The sequence below is a fragment of the Urocitellus parryii genome, chromosome 3 (assembly GCF_045843805.1).
Source record: "Urocitellus parryii isolate mUroPar1 chromosome 3, mUroPar1.hap1, whole genome shotgun sequence".
Taxonomy (NCBI): domain Eukaryota; kingdom Metazoa; phylum Chordata; class Mammalia; order Rodentia; family Sciuridae; genus Urocitellus; species Urocitellus parryii.
The window spans coordinates 80,481,509-80,499,180 of NC_135533.1; the positions used below are offsets into that span (position 1 = coordinate 80,481,509).

The 17,672-nt window shown below is 43.2% G+C and overlaps 1 protein-coding gene across 2 annotated transcripts in view; it reads right to left on the minus strand.

Annotated features, from left to right (window-relative positions):
* Positions 1-5,643: 5,643 nt before the first annotated feature.
* The window catches only part of Rapgef5 (Rap guanine nucleotide exchange factor 5), a 228,356-nt gene continuing 216,327 nt past the window's right edge, over positions 5,644-17,672 (minus strand). Inside the window, exons 24-26 of one of the 2 annotated variants that reach the window (XM_077796732.1) lie at positions 17,367-17,431; positions 12,657-12,711; positions 5,644-9,603 (exon numbers count right to left, since the gene is read on the minus strand). In XM_077796732.1, the coding sequence (XP_077652858.1) occupies positions 9,488-9,603; positions 12,657-12,711; positions 17,367-17,431 (236 nt within the window). In that variant the 3' untranslated portion in view covers positions 5,644-9,487. Of the gene's footprint in view, positions 9,607-12,656; positions 12,712-17,366; positions 17,432-17,672 lie in introns of both variants that reach the window. The other variant, XM_077796731.1, reaches the window with a different exon arrangement.

Consider the following 17,672-nt stretch of genomic DNA (forward strand, 5'->3'; position numbering starts at 1 on the left):
AAAGGGATCCTGGGCAAACACTGGTGCTAAGAGGAATGACTGAAGGGTGGAAAGCTGATAGTGTTCCCTTCTGCATCTTCCCTGAAGAATTTCAGAGAAGAGCAGGGAAGAGCAGGAAGTCTTCCGTGCAATCTTTACATTTTGCCAGCCTTGTTGCTCTGGCAGGCTGCAGGTGGGGCCACCAAGTTCACACCAGGGTATGTTTCAGATGCTTAAAAATGGCGGGGGAAGCAGATGGCTCAACTAGGGATATTCTTAGCCCTACAAGCATCTGTGAGCAGCCACAGTGATTAGCCTTGGCAGGGCCATTGGTGGCAGTGGAGAGGTAAAAATTGAGAAGAGGAAAGGATTCTTAGCAACCCTAATTGGTGTTGCTCAGAGCATGGCTTTACTGGTATCCCATCATCTCTTCCTCTGAACTGTGGGTGCTGTTCCTCAGGAAAGAATGGGCTCAGACTCCTAGATGGATTGATGCTGCTGGAGCCCTCAGGTGTAGCTTACCTGGAACTTACTCTGGGAAAGCGAACTTGTATTCACCTTGGCAATAGATGATGAGGAGTGTGCTGGAATCACTGCCTGTTCCTGGGACAGACAGACACCAGAACATTTGGGAAGTGCCCAAAGCAACCTTCCTGCCCCTCCCCCACACACACACACCAGTTCCATGGGCTCCTCACCCTAGTCAGGCCCATCATTGGTGATCTCCACACTCACGGGAGCTTGCAGCTCATCAGGTGGAGATGGCCTTGTGTGGTGATAATGAATCGACTTTCCTGCTGCAGCATCTCTGGATTGTCCTACACTCAGGTCTGTGACAGTACCCATGACTCTTCCATTGACCACACAACACCTACATGTACCTGATACGTACTATCCCAGACCTTCACCTTCTTCAGCTCCTTAGGAAACAACAGATCACAGTGCTTGACCCAGGCGAGCCTCAATATTCTCTAGTTTGGTTCCTTTCCCATCTCCTTGATATTTGGAGAGAGAGAGAGAGAGAGAGAGAGAGAGAGAGAGAGAGAGAGCGAGAGCGAGCGCATTACATTGCAAAAACAGAGAACAAATATCCACTGGCTCATAAACCAGTAATGAAGAGCTGCAAAGCCATTGCCTCGTGGTGCTGACCCAAGCTTTCAACAGTGCCCCATTGTGTTGTGTTTTAACCAGGCCCTCCAAGAACCATGATTCTGGGCTGGGGTTGTAGCTCAGTGGAAGAGCACTTGCCTAGAATGTGTGAGGCACTGGGTTAAATTCTCAGCACCATATATAAATAAATAATAATAATAAAGGTCTATCGACAACTAAAGAATATTAAAAAAAAAAAAAAGAACCGTGATTCTGACTTAAATTCTGTGCAAGATCTCCACTTGTCCACCAGATGTCGCTAATGTGTCACGGTCATGACAACAGCAAAGGTCTCAGGCAACAAATATTAATTAAGCAACAAATGTGTATTGTGTGCTGTGCTGAGTACATTTTAGATACAAAAATTCCTCTCTCACAGCAGTGTAAAATTGGTGTGGAAAGTTGGGACTTTCTTAAGGCTGATTTCAAGGACAGTAGCCTGGAAGAAACACAACCAGGAGGAGCTAGGCAGATCCAGGACCACCTGAGAGGCTTGGCCCTGGAAAGCAGACCAGGGGATTGGTTCCAGGGGGCTCTCTTGTGTTTATTGGAGGCATGTGTCCCTAGAAAGAAAGCAGAGTCAGCACTGGGCGTAGGACATGGAAGGCATGAGGTGTTCCTTTCCGGCCTCCTCCCACAGCCTTTTCCCTTCCAGCCCCCTTCTGAGGCCCAGCCCAGGTCAAAGGAATACAAAGACACATGAACAGTAATTTCCTACATCATTTTTAAAGTTAAGACACTTAAAAATATAACTAGAAAATGAATTCAGTCTAGCAACACAGATCCATGCCAGCTTAACTGCTGTGGGCTGTGAGGGTTGCAGGGCACAGCCCTCAGCTGATGCCTGAATTGCCTTTGAAACCATCCGTGGTGGTTGGCTTCAAGTCTGTTTGCACATCTCTGATGGGAAAGAGCTCATTGTCCTTAAGGCAATTCCAGACGTCTGTTAGGTCAACACACCTACGTACCTATGCACACACAGCTGTCTGCATCATTAGCAGTCTGGCTTCAAGATTTAACACCTTGAAAATAGCAAGGAAGTCTTAGATACACTTATTTATTTACCAAATATTTGGTGCATGTTATTTTCAACAGACATTTTAATTAGTAGAAATCCATTTATCTCTATGTGTAGAATATGTTTCAAGGAACATTAAAGATGCACACGTGAAATTCCAGCAACCTGGGAGGCTGAGGCAGGAAGATAGCAAGTTCAAAGTCAGTCTCAGCAACTTAGTGAGGCCCTAAGCAACTTAGCAAGACCTTGTCTCAAAATAAAATAAAATTTAAAAGGGCAGGGGATGTGGCTCAGTGGTTAGAAGTTCAATCCTTGGTACTGATTCCTAGAGACCAGAATATGAGAAGTTTATGAGGAAATAAGGTTTAGTTCTGCTGCCTAGAAGGTAGCTTTATGGAAAGCTTTTGAACTGGGGAGAAACGTGATGAGATCTGCATTTCAGAACAAAAGTTTCTTTGGTACGGTTTAGACATTACATGGAGGGAAATTTAGACTAGAGAGTGGAAGACTATATAGAAGGTGACTGTAATGACTGGAGTAATGGACAGCAAGGTCCTAGACTTGTGCGATGAGTGGGGATGGAGAAGGGCAGCTGGTGGAGAACTTGCTGAGCAAAGGCTATGAGAGCCAAGGAGTCCAGATCAACCCCATGGTTTGGACTTGAATGGAGAGGGGCACCACTTACCATCCAAGGCTGTCCCTGAGAAAAGGACTTTGGGTCCTGACACAGCAGAGAGCCACCATTGCTACAGAACTTGGGGAAGTTCTTACCACTGCCTTGAGTCCTATGTGGGCTGATGCTTTTGACTTCAATCTCTCTGCTTTATATTTTTTGTTTTCTTCTTTTTTATTTTAAAAAGATTTTTGACATTTACTTATTTATTTTTGCAGTGCTGGGATCAAACCCAGGGCTTTGCACGTGCCAGGAAAGTGCTCTGCCACTGAGCCACACCCAAGCCCTACTTCTCCTCTTTCTTTTTTTGGGGGGGGGTGGGGGGCAGGGTCAGGACTCCAAGAACAAGGTGACTACTTCAGGGATTGTCTCAAACTATGATTGTTTTCACTCAAGATCTAACTAGAAATGATAGATTCTAGCACAAAGACAGCTTGGGGACCTGCGGATGTCCGTGAGCATGAAAGAGGCCTTCAGGAGAGGAAGCTCAACACTACTTCCTGTGGACGTGGTCTCAGGCAGACCAGCTGCCAAGGCCCTCCAGAGTCTTCCTGGAGAAGAAAAGGCCAGCTGGGAGCGCCTGTAACTCCACCCTTCACTTCCATGTTGAACACCTGGGAGGGAAGGGTAGAGACCCCCAGAGATACTGGGGGACCCATAACAGGAGCTGTTTCTAGTCTTTCTGGAGCATTCTCAAACCTGTCATGATTTTCAACATGGTGTGATTGTAGCAGAAAGTAAGTGGCGGCATGCAGGGAGAGTTCAAAATGGGCCCTCTGCTCCTCCTGCCTGGCTTAACCTGATGTGCAAGCCCCATGTGAGGAGGACCCTGAGCTCTTTTATTCCAGGCTGGGATGGGAGCAGTGGGCTCAAAGGTGGCTGGAAGGGTGGCCACAGAGCTTCCTCTGGGACTGCTGTGGAGAGGAGTGAGGTGACCTGGGCAGAAATGCTCACAAGGCTCAAAGGGAACACTACCCCAGTCCCTGGAAGACCTTGAGCCTTAGAAGAGGGATTGCAATTAGGATCCCCAGTGGGGCCCAAGAGAAGGCTGAGTTCCTCCTGAGCAGAGTTGCCATAACAGAAAAAAAAAACCACCAAGCGATGTGACTTGACCCAACTCTGCTTCTGGCTGGGGATGGGCTCCCAGCGTGTTCCCAGGACCCCATGATTCTGCATGGTTTGCTCACCCTGATCATCAGGGTGCCTTTCTTGTTCTGGAGAGGAGTTGTTGGTTCTCTGCTTAGGTAAGACAAGGTTCGTGCCACCTTCAGTAACAGGAATGCTTCTCTAAAGAACACCGGCTAGCTTAAAGCAGGAGCAATCTCCTGTGTTCAAAGTGATTTATGAAAAGCAAACATAAATTTGCTCACTGAGGATTCAAAAGAGCTTGGACACAAAACGGGCCCTGATATGGAGCCTGTGCCTTGAAGTAAGGTTCTGTGGCTAGCGCATCGCAGCTGGGGCTACCAGCTGCGGCTACCAGCTGCATTCTGAGGTTTGCTACTTGGACGAGAACAGGCTTCTGAGTTCATAAGAGCCCTGGTCCTTGCCCCAGTGCTGGCTGTGAAGAAAACGTGGTAGCATCCTCAGCAGTAGGCATGTCCCTTTCTTCTTTTCTTCTCATCCAAAGCTGAAGCCTAGGCTTCCCATTCTCCCTATTTTTCCCCTGGCTCCATTCTGGGAGGACTCTGTGGGGTCAGCAGCCATGCATGAGGTGATGAGGGGACCAGGACAGAGCAGGAGAGCCCAGTGGTGCTTGCCCCTCTCTGCTCCCAGCTGCTGTGGGAGAGGTGCTGTCCTGTACCCTCTTCCCACTGCCCTGTCTCACACAGACGACAATTCCCAGAGATTAAGAGCCCAAGAAAGTTGTCTTCAGGTCACTTTATCTTTTCCTGTATAAACATCAGCCCTTTGCATGGATATGTGATAACAGGTGGCTTCATCCATCTGGCACTAGCAAAGCCAATACTGCTGCCCACACATGGACTGAGGGAAAAGAAGTGCATTAGTCAGCCTGGGCGAAATTCTATTGAGTAATGAGCCACTGCCAAATCTCAGGGGTTCAAATGCTGACATTTTCTCACTCAAGTTATGTGTCCTTCCCAAGCTGGAGCTTTGCTTCATGTTGCTGGTGCTCCAAGACTCAGGTTATTAGTGCCACCTGTTTCTGGGACAGCGTGGGGGCTCCTAGCAAAGCAGACAAGGCAAGCATGGACTTTGCTCTAAGTGGCATGGGTCACTTGTCTCCACTCTTCACTGGACAGAGCAAGAGTTCAACATGGTGAGATGTACGATTCCCCTCTCAGGAGAGAATACATCATGCCAAAGGCTTCTTGACTTTGATGGGCAAGATGTCTACATGTCCTAAAGGGAGAGACTGGGAGGATTCCAAACTGCTGGAGTTTACCACAGTGCAGATAAAGCTAGTTTATCCACTGGCCCCAGACACCATTAATACCTCCCTTTCCTGTGCCATCTTCCCACAGCTCCTCTGTCATCAGGACCTCTACCTAGACCAGGGTATCACCACTCGACTTGGCACTTCTCTTATGGCCCTGCTCATGGAGCAAGGAGTAGACAGTGGTTATCTGATTTCCCAAATCTCAGAACACCACCACTGATGCAGTTTCCTACAGACGGTATTCAGGAACTGCCTGCAATAACCCAGTAGCGGGGTAAGGGAGCAGGCTTCTGTGGGCATGTTGAGAATATCTTCATCTACTTGTAGCTCTTTCAGGGAGCAAATGACTTCTGAGGTCCACACTGAGTACCACCTGTCACTGGGACATCATGGAAAAAGCAAGGAGTGATGAGCCATGGATAGTATCTTTAACATAGTCTTATATTTGGAAAAGCAGTTAAAAAAAACACTTGAAAATACAAGATAAGGTAATGTTACTTATATAAGTTTTAACCTTATATTGCTTGGCCATTTTTACATATAAATTATTGCTTACTAGCTTCGATAAATACACAACACAGTCATATATACAGAGGCAGAAAGCATGAAATAGGAGAAAGGAAACACTGTTAATGGCAATTCTGGTAACTCAACAAATGTGTCATATTTACCAGCTCTTCTAATGGTGGATAACTACCAAGTGTAGTCCCTGAGAAGTTAGGTAGACACCCTGATGGCGGGTTTTCTATCTTCTAATTGTTAATGCAGGCTGACAATGTCACAGCAGTCCCCAGTAATGGTACATTAAAAGGCAAGATTCCTTGCTTCTGGTCATTGATTTTATCCTGGTATTTAATAACAGTGTCATACGAATACAATAAATAGGCTATGCAAATAAATATTGCTCTGCTAAAAAATGTTTAGTATATACAGCTTTGCTTTATACAGTAGTACATTTTCATCTCACTTTTTGGCAAATCTTAAAAACTTTTTCCCCCTCTGTCTGAAGTGACACTGGCCCACTCACTACTCAGCAGGCTGAAATTTTAAGGACACGTGTTGGAAGCATTTAGAAGAAATCCTGTGTTGGATGACTGCAGTGGATCTGATCTTCCAAATTGTGATGTTCTTGCCCAGGTTCTAAGAAGCTTGCACTGGCTGTGCCACGTAGGAGCAGGCGGTTCTGGTTCTGCAGTGTGTAACATCGGCTCTAGCAAAACTGCAGTGCTGGGATTTGGGCTGCAGCAAAGGGCCAGCTCCAGGTTCAAATGTCATCAGCAGCATCCTCTCTTCCATGCACCTGTTTCTTTCCCATTTCACAGGCGAGTGACATCTTTTCCCTACAAACTGAGAGGTGTAGGTATGTTCACTTTATTCTCATTTTTCTAAATTCAATGTATATGCCACACTACCTCTGACTGGTACTGGTCTAGGAAAATGAATTTGTTCTAAACACAATTAAGGATGCTAGAAAAAAATGAAAGTAGGTCATAATATGCATCACTACAACCATCTGGCAATTATACAGATCATAAGGAAGGGAATTTAAAATATGTAGCCTATGGAACATCTGCAAATGTGTATTTTTTTTTTAATGGGAAAGCTTGTGATTTTGCCTATAGAAACCTGTGGTCTACTGTCCTGTGCTAACTTCCAAGCAGGGCTGGTTTGCTAGATGCTAATAAATCCAAAGACCCACAAGAGCTGAGGGAGAGTCGTGCTGTAACAGAAAGAACCCATTTAGAGGTGTCCATTCATCACTTGCTGGTGAAGGTGCCAGATTACACAAGATTTTCAGAGTGGATGGAAATTTTATGCAATCATAAAAATCCAAAGGAAAGCAGGAAAAGAGCTTTGACATCTCCCAGTTCGCCCTCCTAGTCTGAATGAAGGCAATTCTGAAAAGGCCTTGATGACCATCTGGAGAGGGATCAGGGCCATCCCCATCCACAGCGGGGGGTTTACATTCTGTGCCTGTTTGCTGATGGACATGCTCAGAGTTGCTGCCTTGGAAATCTCTAGAAACAGTTGTTAAATTTCAGAAAGGTTTCGAGATTTTTAGATGTTCAGAAGATCAGGGTAGAAAAGCAAATCAAAACCAAACAAGATCCTACCTTCCTTTTGCTTTGGAGGAAAAGGCAAATGAGCACCACATAAAATGTATTGAGACATAATATCTGTGTGGCTTTGTTTGGACGATTGTACTTATCTGAATTGGGGTCTAGGCAGCATGTACTCTGCTGAAATAGATGGATCTCCACTGAAAATTAGTTGTCTAAAAGTAATCTCTAACTTGGTGCAATGTAGAGCTAATGTAAATATGTTAAATTATAAAACGCAGAGGCAATGCTTACCATAATTGCAATGGACAAACTCTGGTGGCTAGCTTACAGAAAGACCAAAATGGGTACTATGTGCTTTCAGCCCATGCCAATCTCTATTAGACCAAGGGATGAGCCTTTTGAGTGCTTGATCAGCCCTCAGGAAAGGCTGTTTTCCCTGATTCTATGGCTCTGGTCTTATTTCATTATCAGCAGCATGGAACATTTCTCTGAGTGGACCAGCCCTGGGCAGAGTTGTTCTATAGAATCCTGTGAATTTTCACAGGACTGAATTGTAACATGCTGGGCCAGACTGAGTTTCTTTGAAAGTCCTAGCAGAAATGTTCCCCACATAGGAACAGTTCTGCTATAAGGGTGTCAGGAAGCACTGGACACACCTCAGTAATGAGAACGAATTGAGTGTTGACAAGACAGACAGGAAGCAGGTCTGTATGGGCACTTAGGAGATGAACAGGCAGGAATGGTGGAAGTGCACCAAGATTCACACATTCTTCTGAGAATGAAGCGGCCAAATACACAAAGCAGGGCCTTGCATTTTAGCAAGGTGACAAACAACTAGCTAGCAAGGAGGACTGGATTATTTTCACTCCCAGGCTTTTTTGTTCATTTCAAGATTGAGGGAGCTCCTCTAAGTCAGTCCTTGAGAACAGAAAGAGGTCTTATTTACTAGAAGGGGCCCAACTTGTAAAACTAGAAATAATAAAAAGGACTCAGATGACTGTGAAACTTCCTGGGGTCAGGGAGAAAAAGGCAAATAATATAGCAAGGCTTCCTGCTTTGGCTGGGAGGTAAACTAAGACTTCTAAGTCTCCAGCATAAATCAGACATTTGGATATTTCTGGGCACTTTCCATTTGCTGAAAGACTGGTAATTCCCAGTAACCTATCATCTTGTTCTTTTTAGAGAGTGCTAAGAGCTTCACACACCCAATCTTGCCTCACCTCCCTCAGGGGCTGTTCTCATTCCATCCTGTGGGCAAGAAGCCCACCTGGGAGTATGCAAAACACTAAGGCTCCACCAGGCACAGAATGCAGACCTTTATGATTCTGTTATTTCAATATGCTGTTACTGAGTGCCTACAGTGCATCAGGCACTGCGCTTTTTCAAAAATCAAACTATGCCCCATAAAAAATAAAAGCTTGCTTACAAATATAAAGAAAATCCCAGAATTTAAACCATGAGTCAATTTCTTAAAGACTACTATTTTTCCTTATGGGGAAAGCAACTTAGTCTACCTTGCCTATACTGCAAATCCGTTGTACAGAAACTAATTTCACCTGCAAGCAGACACTGGTAAGTGATTGTGGATGCAAAGAAGTGCATGCCTTGACATTTCTCCTCTGCACGGCAGGGCAGGGCTGCCAAGCAGCAAGTCCTCCCGTCTGTCTCCCTAGACACAGTGGCTTTTGTTGATGTCAGTTAGTATTGAAAGAGGCTTTTCCCTCTCCCTGGAAATCTAGAGGTGCCATCACTGTCTGTAGGTGTTACCATCCCTCGACAGCCTATGGATAGGAATCTAATGCCAGGAAAAGGGAAACTCCTTCCTGTTGTATGCACACTCTTACTGAAATATTAGTCCGTTGTCCGTCAGGACACGTCTTCTCCTCTTAATGCCGGCACATTTCAAATTGAAACTTGGACTGGATCAACAACGTGATCATGAGAAACCAGACTGTTCCATTCCCAGAATGCTTCTGGCTCTTTCTGCCTTTTCCTTCCGACAGCAGTGTGGAGGAGTCTCTCCTCTCCGTCTCTGGCGGCTGACATCACTTCCTGAACACACTCTGGCTGGCTTTCCTGTGCATTTCTTGTGGTCTACTGATAAAACTCAGCGACTTCTTTTCTCACAGGAAAGCAACTTGCTGGGCAGAGACCTTCCCGTGGCTCAAAGTGCTGCAGTCACAGGGGAAGGCGGGGCGGCGGGCTCAAGCTCGGGGCTCCAGCCTGTGGGAGAGCTCGAACAGGGCCTGCTGGCTGTCGATGACATACAGGTGGTTGACATAGGACTTCAGCTCTTGATGCTCCTTTGGAGACACGTCACCTCCTATATTTTAGAGGAAAAGTCAACAATCACTCTTACAAAAGCCGAAATGCCATTCCTAAATCCCAGTAAACCCCACACAAAGACTTAGAGTAAATCTTCCCAGTTGGTCCTCACTAGTCAGAATCTGGGGAGCAGCCTCCTTGTCCTAACAGTAGAAACCCCTTCAGCTAGGCTGGATTCCTCAGGTTGGGCTGTCAGACTGGCCCGGTATTTAGAGCAGTCATTACCTGACATTATAACCAATGTAGAAGTTATGCTGCCATCCCTCTCCCTAGTGAGAAAACTGAGCACAGTAACATAATTTAGTGGTGTGATCAGGATTTGAACCCAGGCCCCGTGGTTCCTCACTCCATGGTCTGAGCTCCTGTGCTATGCAGTCTTTCAACCCATAGCTGGCCTCGGTCTGGATTTGTCGGATAATCTGTTCAGCACACAAAAACACCAACTTATTATTTGTTTTTTTAGATTTTGCACACTTCTTTGATATCCTTATTTTTTGGGAAAAAGTTAGTGCAAGATTGAATGAAAGGATATAACAGAACCGAAGGTACGGCTAACAATCACAGTGTGTGTACAGGTTGAAGTCTACTCAGAGAAGGCCAGGAGTTCCTACCCATGAGTCCAGGACGGTCAAAGAATCAAGGGGCCACAAGAAGGTTACTGTATAAAGGTCTGCATTCTGTGAACATGTACGTGCCAAGGCTATTGACAACACTGATAAGGAACCGGAGATGGACAGTGGAGCAAGCCCAGTCCACACTCAAGAAACAAAACCAGAAACAAACCAACTTGCAGTGTGGGGAGAGGGATCAACGCGCTGGAGACAGTGCATATGGGGTCACAGCGCGCCCTCCTGCCTCCTGGAACTGCAAGCAGGAGTCCTGCAGGCAGGGTGTGACTCTGGAGCTCACTGGAGAAGGAGGGAGACTGTGAAGCTGAGCATTTATTATAGCACTTTTTTCTCCTGGCAAAAATACCTGCCCCACAACATCTTCTATGACAAATACATTTTATGAGAAAATAATTTAAGATTTGTCTGTTATTGGTGGCTTGCAACTTTTGTAACTTTTAGGTTTTTTTTTTTTTTTTTTTTTTTTTTGGTGCTGAGGATTGAACATAGGGTCTTGCAAAAGCTCTACTGCTGAACTACACTCCAGCCCAACTCTAAGGTTTAAAAGCAACAAGGCTTCCTAATTTCAGCAAGAAATGGAAGTGAAATGCTTTTATCATGAACCAAAAGCTGCATTATTATAGAATGCCTTCTCTGGAAGACACTGAGAAACTGCTTTTGGGTTAGTAAAAATTGGCTTGGAAAACATGACGCTCTAAAGAAAAATTTGTTGTTAGTTTGCAAATCTTAAAAGATGGCAGTATGAGTAGCCCCAACCATGACAACTGGTACCTGTATGATACTATATCATTTCTAACTGACTTGATTAACATTATTTTATCCCAAATATTGACACTAGTTTATTAGGCCCATATAAACTGTTAAAATGAACACAGATAATTCCGTCCTACCCAATTTTTAAAGGTATATCAATATTTGAACCCAAATTGGCGTCAAAGTTCAATTTCTCCTTTAACTAGTGCTTTGCAGAGTCACGTTCCTCTAGGTGGGAGGTTCAAGACCAGCCAAGTCAGTATAAACTACTTGCTCATACTTGGAAGAAACATAATCTAGCATCCCTTGCTGGATGAGATTGATGTGTTAGAATTAGCTGAATACCCAGCAAATACTGGAAAGAAAGTAAAGAAAGACAAAAAAACTAGAAGTGACACTGTGCTTGTACTTTTGAAAGAATCCCCATGATAATGTATTTATAACTGTTTCTAGTATAACTGCATATACTTATATATTTAATGAAGAATCATATAAAGACATATTAAATGGTATTGGTTGATGTGAATATTTAGAAAATTAGAGTCCTGTTTTTATAATTCTCCTTGTCAAACAAAAAACTTCATGATCCATACAGAAGTTCAGTTTCTAATTTGCTTTCCTGGACGACAAGATTGCCAGCCAAGAGCAACACTGTGTAGAAAGTAGAAAGTGCTTTTTAAAGAATGCATACCAGACAGTAGCACTTTCTTTGAGAGGTTAGACTTTTAGTCTCTATTGTGCATATACTTCTGTATTATTGATAAATACTTTTTAAATGAGGATGTGTTATTTAAGTTTTACTTAGCAATCATCTTTGATTCATAATTACTGAATTCAACTCTTTTTTTTAAAAATCACCATTTTTATTTATAAAATCTTCACAGGGCAGAGGGCATGGGCAAGGAAGTCAGGCAGCCTCAGTTTATACAATGGTTGCTGAGCTGGCCTCTGAGCCTCAGTTTTTTGCTCTGTACTTATAGGGTTAACAATGCACATTCACTAGAGTGGGTGTCAGGATTCTGCTACCCCATGTAAAAGCTCCTTCAGCTCAATAAAGCAGATTTCCTTCCTTCCTGCAATGTTCTAACACCATTTAAACACACTGTAAATTATGCCTGAGATTTTAAACGGGACAAATATTCCTACATACATAAGCTCAGTGGGGATTCTACAAAAGTGTTCAGAAAAATACTTTCTCTGCTGAAAAGCTGATCCTGACAGGAAGTTTTTGTTGGAGACGAGAAAATTCTGGAAGGCTGCTTTAGGCACTTTTTACGAACTATTCCTAGTCCAAGAAGGTCCCAAGCAAAAAAGGTCAGGGACAGGGTTGCTCTGCTAAACTCACCCATAATTCTGAGACCATGGGCAAGCTATGCAACATTTTCTGGGACAAGGGTTTGGTAGAGAGCTCCTGAATGTCTAAAAACACTCTGGACAGGGTAAACCTGCTTTCAGGAGAGACTAATGATCTATCGTATCTTGTCTTTCTCTATATCCCAAATATGCAGTGAGGAATCAAAGTGAGATCTGAAATAGGCTACATATATGCATATGTGTATGTATTTATTTTACATGCTGTTTAAATTAATGACCATAAATACTTGTGATATGACCACATTCACTACTAATGTGTATTCTATGTACATTCCTGACATCAACTACTCACCAAACTGGTTAGTCCTGCAGTGTCTCAGAGTTCGAACAGTGTCTGCAATCATGTGCTAGAAAGTAAAAAAGGAAAGAATATATCAATGGAAGTGTTATTTAGGGTGTTGCTGAAGTAGCAGTGCTTTCTGGGAAGGATGGATAGTCTTAACACCTTTAGAGATGAGCTATACTTAAAGCCAAACGTAATTTCAATTGATTATATTGAGCTTGCATAACAAAAGAATATTTAGTCTTTGTGTGCACAAATGGAGGCTTCCAAATTGGGTTGCATGGATTCTGGGCCATGGAAAAGCATGCCGTGAAGAAATCAGCCCTCCCACCCCATCTTCCTGTCCACATTTGCTTAAGACTTTTTCTCTGCAGGTGAGGTGGCACCTTCTCTCCATCAAGCCTTTCAGAGATCTCCCTTCTTGACCTGGGAGGTTCCTTTCCCACCATACCCACTGTTCTTTGTGCTGTGTGCATTGTCCCCGTCATTGTTGGAGCACCTGCCACATATCACACATGTAGATGCCCATGTTAGTGCTGCAGGGAGGCAGAAAGCTTTGTGGGCTCAAAGGCTCAAATGGTGGCAGGATGTGGGGTGCTTATGAATGATGAATGCTTTCTACAACATCAACATCTCTGTGAAGACTAGTTTCTGTTCATAATTTACAGTCCCTCCTAGCATCTTCAGTATTTTAATTTAATTTCTTTCTTTTTTTTTGGTTCCAGGGCTTAAACCCAGGGGTGCTTAACCCCTGAGCAACATTCTATATCTTTTTTTATTTTGAGACAGGGTCTTGCTAAATTGCTTAAGGCCTTGCCAAGTTGATGAGGCTGACCTTGAACTTGCAATCCTCCTGCCTCAGTTTCCTGAGTTGCTGGGATTACAGGTGTGCATCACTGCACCTAGTTTTCTAATTAAATTTCTTTAAGTCCTCATGATCTCCAGTCTTCTTAAATGTGGCATCTGCTTCTGACAAGATCCTATCTCCTTACATTTTGTACCTGCTATGGGCTCCTAGCTATCTCTACCAGTATCAGTTTTCTATGATGGCAGACATAGCATTTTGGGTGAAATTATTCTCCATAATGGTTCCTCCTACTCTACTGCCAGAATAATTTCTAGATATTGTTGTCATCATAGTCTAGCTCTCTGGTGTCTCTAGAGAATATATAGTAACTCCCTACTCTGTTTCATACCCAAATCCAAACATGATCCTGTTTTTCAAGAATCAACATCACTCATTAACTGGTCTTCCAGAACCCCTGACTGGGCACCATCTTTCCCATTTTGTCTGAACACAGGATCAGCCACATATAGCAAACTCTGAGTGGATTATTGCTGGAAGAATAATGTTAGCCATAAAAATTTTTTTTTTCACTTAAAATCCAGCAGAATGACTTAAATGATATTTGAATATGGCCTACTGATTAAATTGTTCTCACAACTGTACTGCTAATGTACTTCCACTCAATAGTGGAAAATTAAATGGGACAGTGATTACAGCAGCAGCTCAAGCGGCATTTGCAAAGGAAATGAGACCTGACTCATGTCTATGTGAATGTATTGTTAAATTTCCTTCCCCAAATTTTACTCCTATTCCCAGAACAGTTTTCTCGTTGTTTTAGGCCGCGGCGTCACAGTGATCCCTATCATGTGCCATTTATGCAGTTCCTGTGAGTCTCCAGCTGAGGTAAGGCTGGTACTGCATGTGGCATTGAAATCTGAGTCCTGATTCTCATTTTCAGGCTCTCTGAAGGGGGAGGGAGGGAATATGTTAAAAGATGATGCTCTTCATATCAAGGGATTAAAAAAGAGAAGGAGAAATCCTTTGTTTCTTTACCATTTGATAGTTTGAGATGGAAACATTTAGAGTTGCTGAGGCAGCAAGGAACTTAGCCCAGGGAACAATAGAAATCTTATTAGAGCCAATGAGCACTTCTGGATCTGCATGTGGTCTGATCTAATGTGTTGGCCTGTGTCAGCCAGATAAAGATAATACACTGAATTATCTGCTAGCTGGCTTAAGTTAATATCCATCACCAGGAATTGGCTTCTCACAAGTTAATTCACTTAGATTCTATTGGTTCATTATTGTGAAAGATGATCCTGTTTTAGCTTCAGTGAAACCCTGGCCTTTGCTAAAACATTTTTTAAAAATACTCTCTACTAGGAAGGTCAGTTTCACTCTCTAGCATTCAAGTATAACACAGATCCATGTGTGACATAAAACTGATTTTTTTTTTTTGTCCTTTTGGAAAAATTCTAACTTCACCCTATATTTGCCATGTAAGGTTGGGTCAACCTGAAGCATGCTGAGTATCAGGTGCCATCTTAAGTCTTAAGAGGACCAGGAGCTCACTGATAGCACAAAGTCTTCTCTGTTTAGAAATGCTGTGCTAGCAACTGCTGGATAGTGGTATGTGTTATGGGCCTGCTGTGTGCTTACACAACTGCACCTATATCCTCATTATCCTCTCTGGAACTTAAAATAGATTATTACTTATGCCATACTACTTCCTTAAACTTTCTTAAAGAATTAAGGGTATGAGATGGGTATGGTGGTGCGTACCTGTAATTTCAGTTTCTCAGCAGGCTGAGGCAGGAGGATTGCAAATTTGAGGGCAGCCTCAGAAACTTAGCAGACTTTGTCTCAAAATAAAAAATAAGGGCTGGGGATGCAGCTCAGTGGTAGAGCAACCCTAAGTTCAATTTCCAGTACTGAGAAAAAATAAATAAATAAAAGGTGTGTGGGGTTACATTACTAATGTTAGTGAAATCAGTATTATCTAGGCCTTGTTTGGGTTCCCACTGCTAGTTGGGAGTCTTAGCACATGAAAGCTGGCGTTAAAAGGCTTCTGACGGATTGCTGAGATAGCAGGGAAAGACCATTGATGGTGGAGAGAAGGAAAGGGTGAGGGTACAGGAATACTTCCATGGCATTCACTTGTGCCTTTATGGAATTGTTCTCTCATTTTGGTGGCACTATCTAAGGGAAATGACACAGAAGCTTAACCAAATCACTGATTCACTGTGGGGAGAAGGTCAACCATGAGTTTGCACTTAACTACAGGCAACAGTCAGGTCACAGAAAGCACAGCTGTTCCAACTTGTACTGTCTGGGTCAAGGTGAAAAAGTGACTAGACCTTTATAGAGAATCCAACTTGGTGTGACCCATCTCATTCCACAACTTCACACATGCTATACCAAGTTCATCTGGAATTCTTAACCAGGAGGCAAAGTAAATACTGATCAAAAGCTTCAAATTACTGTAATCATTTCATTAATAGCAACTGCTGGAGATTAACCTGTTAGAGAAGAGAATTCTAGTGACTTTAGCCTCTGGTTGCTAATAGGCAAGCTGTGATCCTCAAGACATTACACAACAATGCTGAAAATAAATAAATAAAGACAAAAATAATAACAACACTTTATATCTATCTCTGGCTGGGTTGGTTGGACTAAATAGAGCATCTACAATAACTAAACTCTGATTCTAGAACATACAGAGAGCCTTGAAAATTAATCAACATTTCCACTTCAAAATTAATTAGTCAATGAAGCAATTGTCTTCAGAGTAGTTAGAAGGGCACTATGGAAAGACATCTGAAGATGTCAACTTTCAGACTCTGTCTGAGCTGAGGAGCTGTACAAGAGCTACCAGCTCTTCCTGTGTAGCTTCACCTTGTGTGTGGCCAGTCAGCCTAATGATCAAAGCAGTTCTCTTATGAGGCAAAGGTCAGATGCCAAACTGTATTTGGACACATCAATTTGAACTGTTCTTTGGTCATGGTCTATGGCCCCTACCTCTCTCAAAGGCCTGACCCAGTCTCATTGGGAGCAGGGGTCAGTTCCTAAATGAGTTCATGCAAGTCCATTACCATTACTGAAAAGGTCACTTGAAGGTCAGGATCCCTGGAGAAGGTTACCAGGATCATCTTTAACCATGACAGAACATTTAATCTATGACACTAAAGTTCATCTGTCAGACAAATCTGTTCCTCTGGTAGTGTAAGTGGGTCTCTCTGGAGGACTCCACATCACAGCCTTCTGTTTTTACGGTAACTCCTCATCTGCCTACAGTCAGGCAGAAGGGCTCATGGAGCCCACTGTAGGACAAAGGACCTGGGAGAATCCTGAAGAACATTCAAAAAGAGACATTTGGGAAACACATATGTGGGAAACAGACTAGACCCCCCAACTCATGAGCAGGCAGTTCCTGTGTCAGAGCCCATGAGGGGTGGTCATTCCTTTCACATGGAGACTCTACAAATCCCAAGTTTATATCCAAGCTTGGGCTACTGGGAGGCAGACACATCTGCCCAGCAAGACTTTCTCATTTTGTACCTCTAAAGCAATGTACCTCGAGGCATCAGGAGATGCTCTAAAGAAGCAAAGCTCAATCTTGAGTGCGTGAACTCCTCCCGACAGGGGCCTTACATTTGTACTCTGGTTCCATAATAAATCCTCAATGATTAATATTCACCCAATGAAGTGTTATTTTTGAAAATAAAGCACACAGTTTCATTTTTGTTCCCTAAATCTTGCTAGCACGCTTATTTTTAAGTGGAATACGCGGTGTATTGACAATGTACAAAGTGCAGCCAATTAAGCCCCTGGAAGTCTCCATGTGTTTGATGGAGAAACATACTCAACCATTTGATTAAGCTGATAGACTTTGTTTACAGTGGGAAAAAGGAGAAATGATGAAATCTACCTACCAGTTTTTCGAAATTGACGAGATTATCCAAAAATGTTTTATTTCCTTCATGAATAAATGTTACATCTGAAATTTAAAAACAAAAAGACATATGTACTGTTAGGAATGGGTCATGGAGCAGGATTGAAGAGGTCTGGAAACAATGGAACCTGTAAATATTTCTTAAACTTGATGGAATTATTCCATACATTTGACCAGGCAGTTTGAAATTAAACCTGTATAATATCTGCTATGAAAGTGCATGATCAATCTCCCTATCTCTCTCTCTCTCTCTTTTTCTATCAGTTTAACATTACTGAAAGATCAT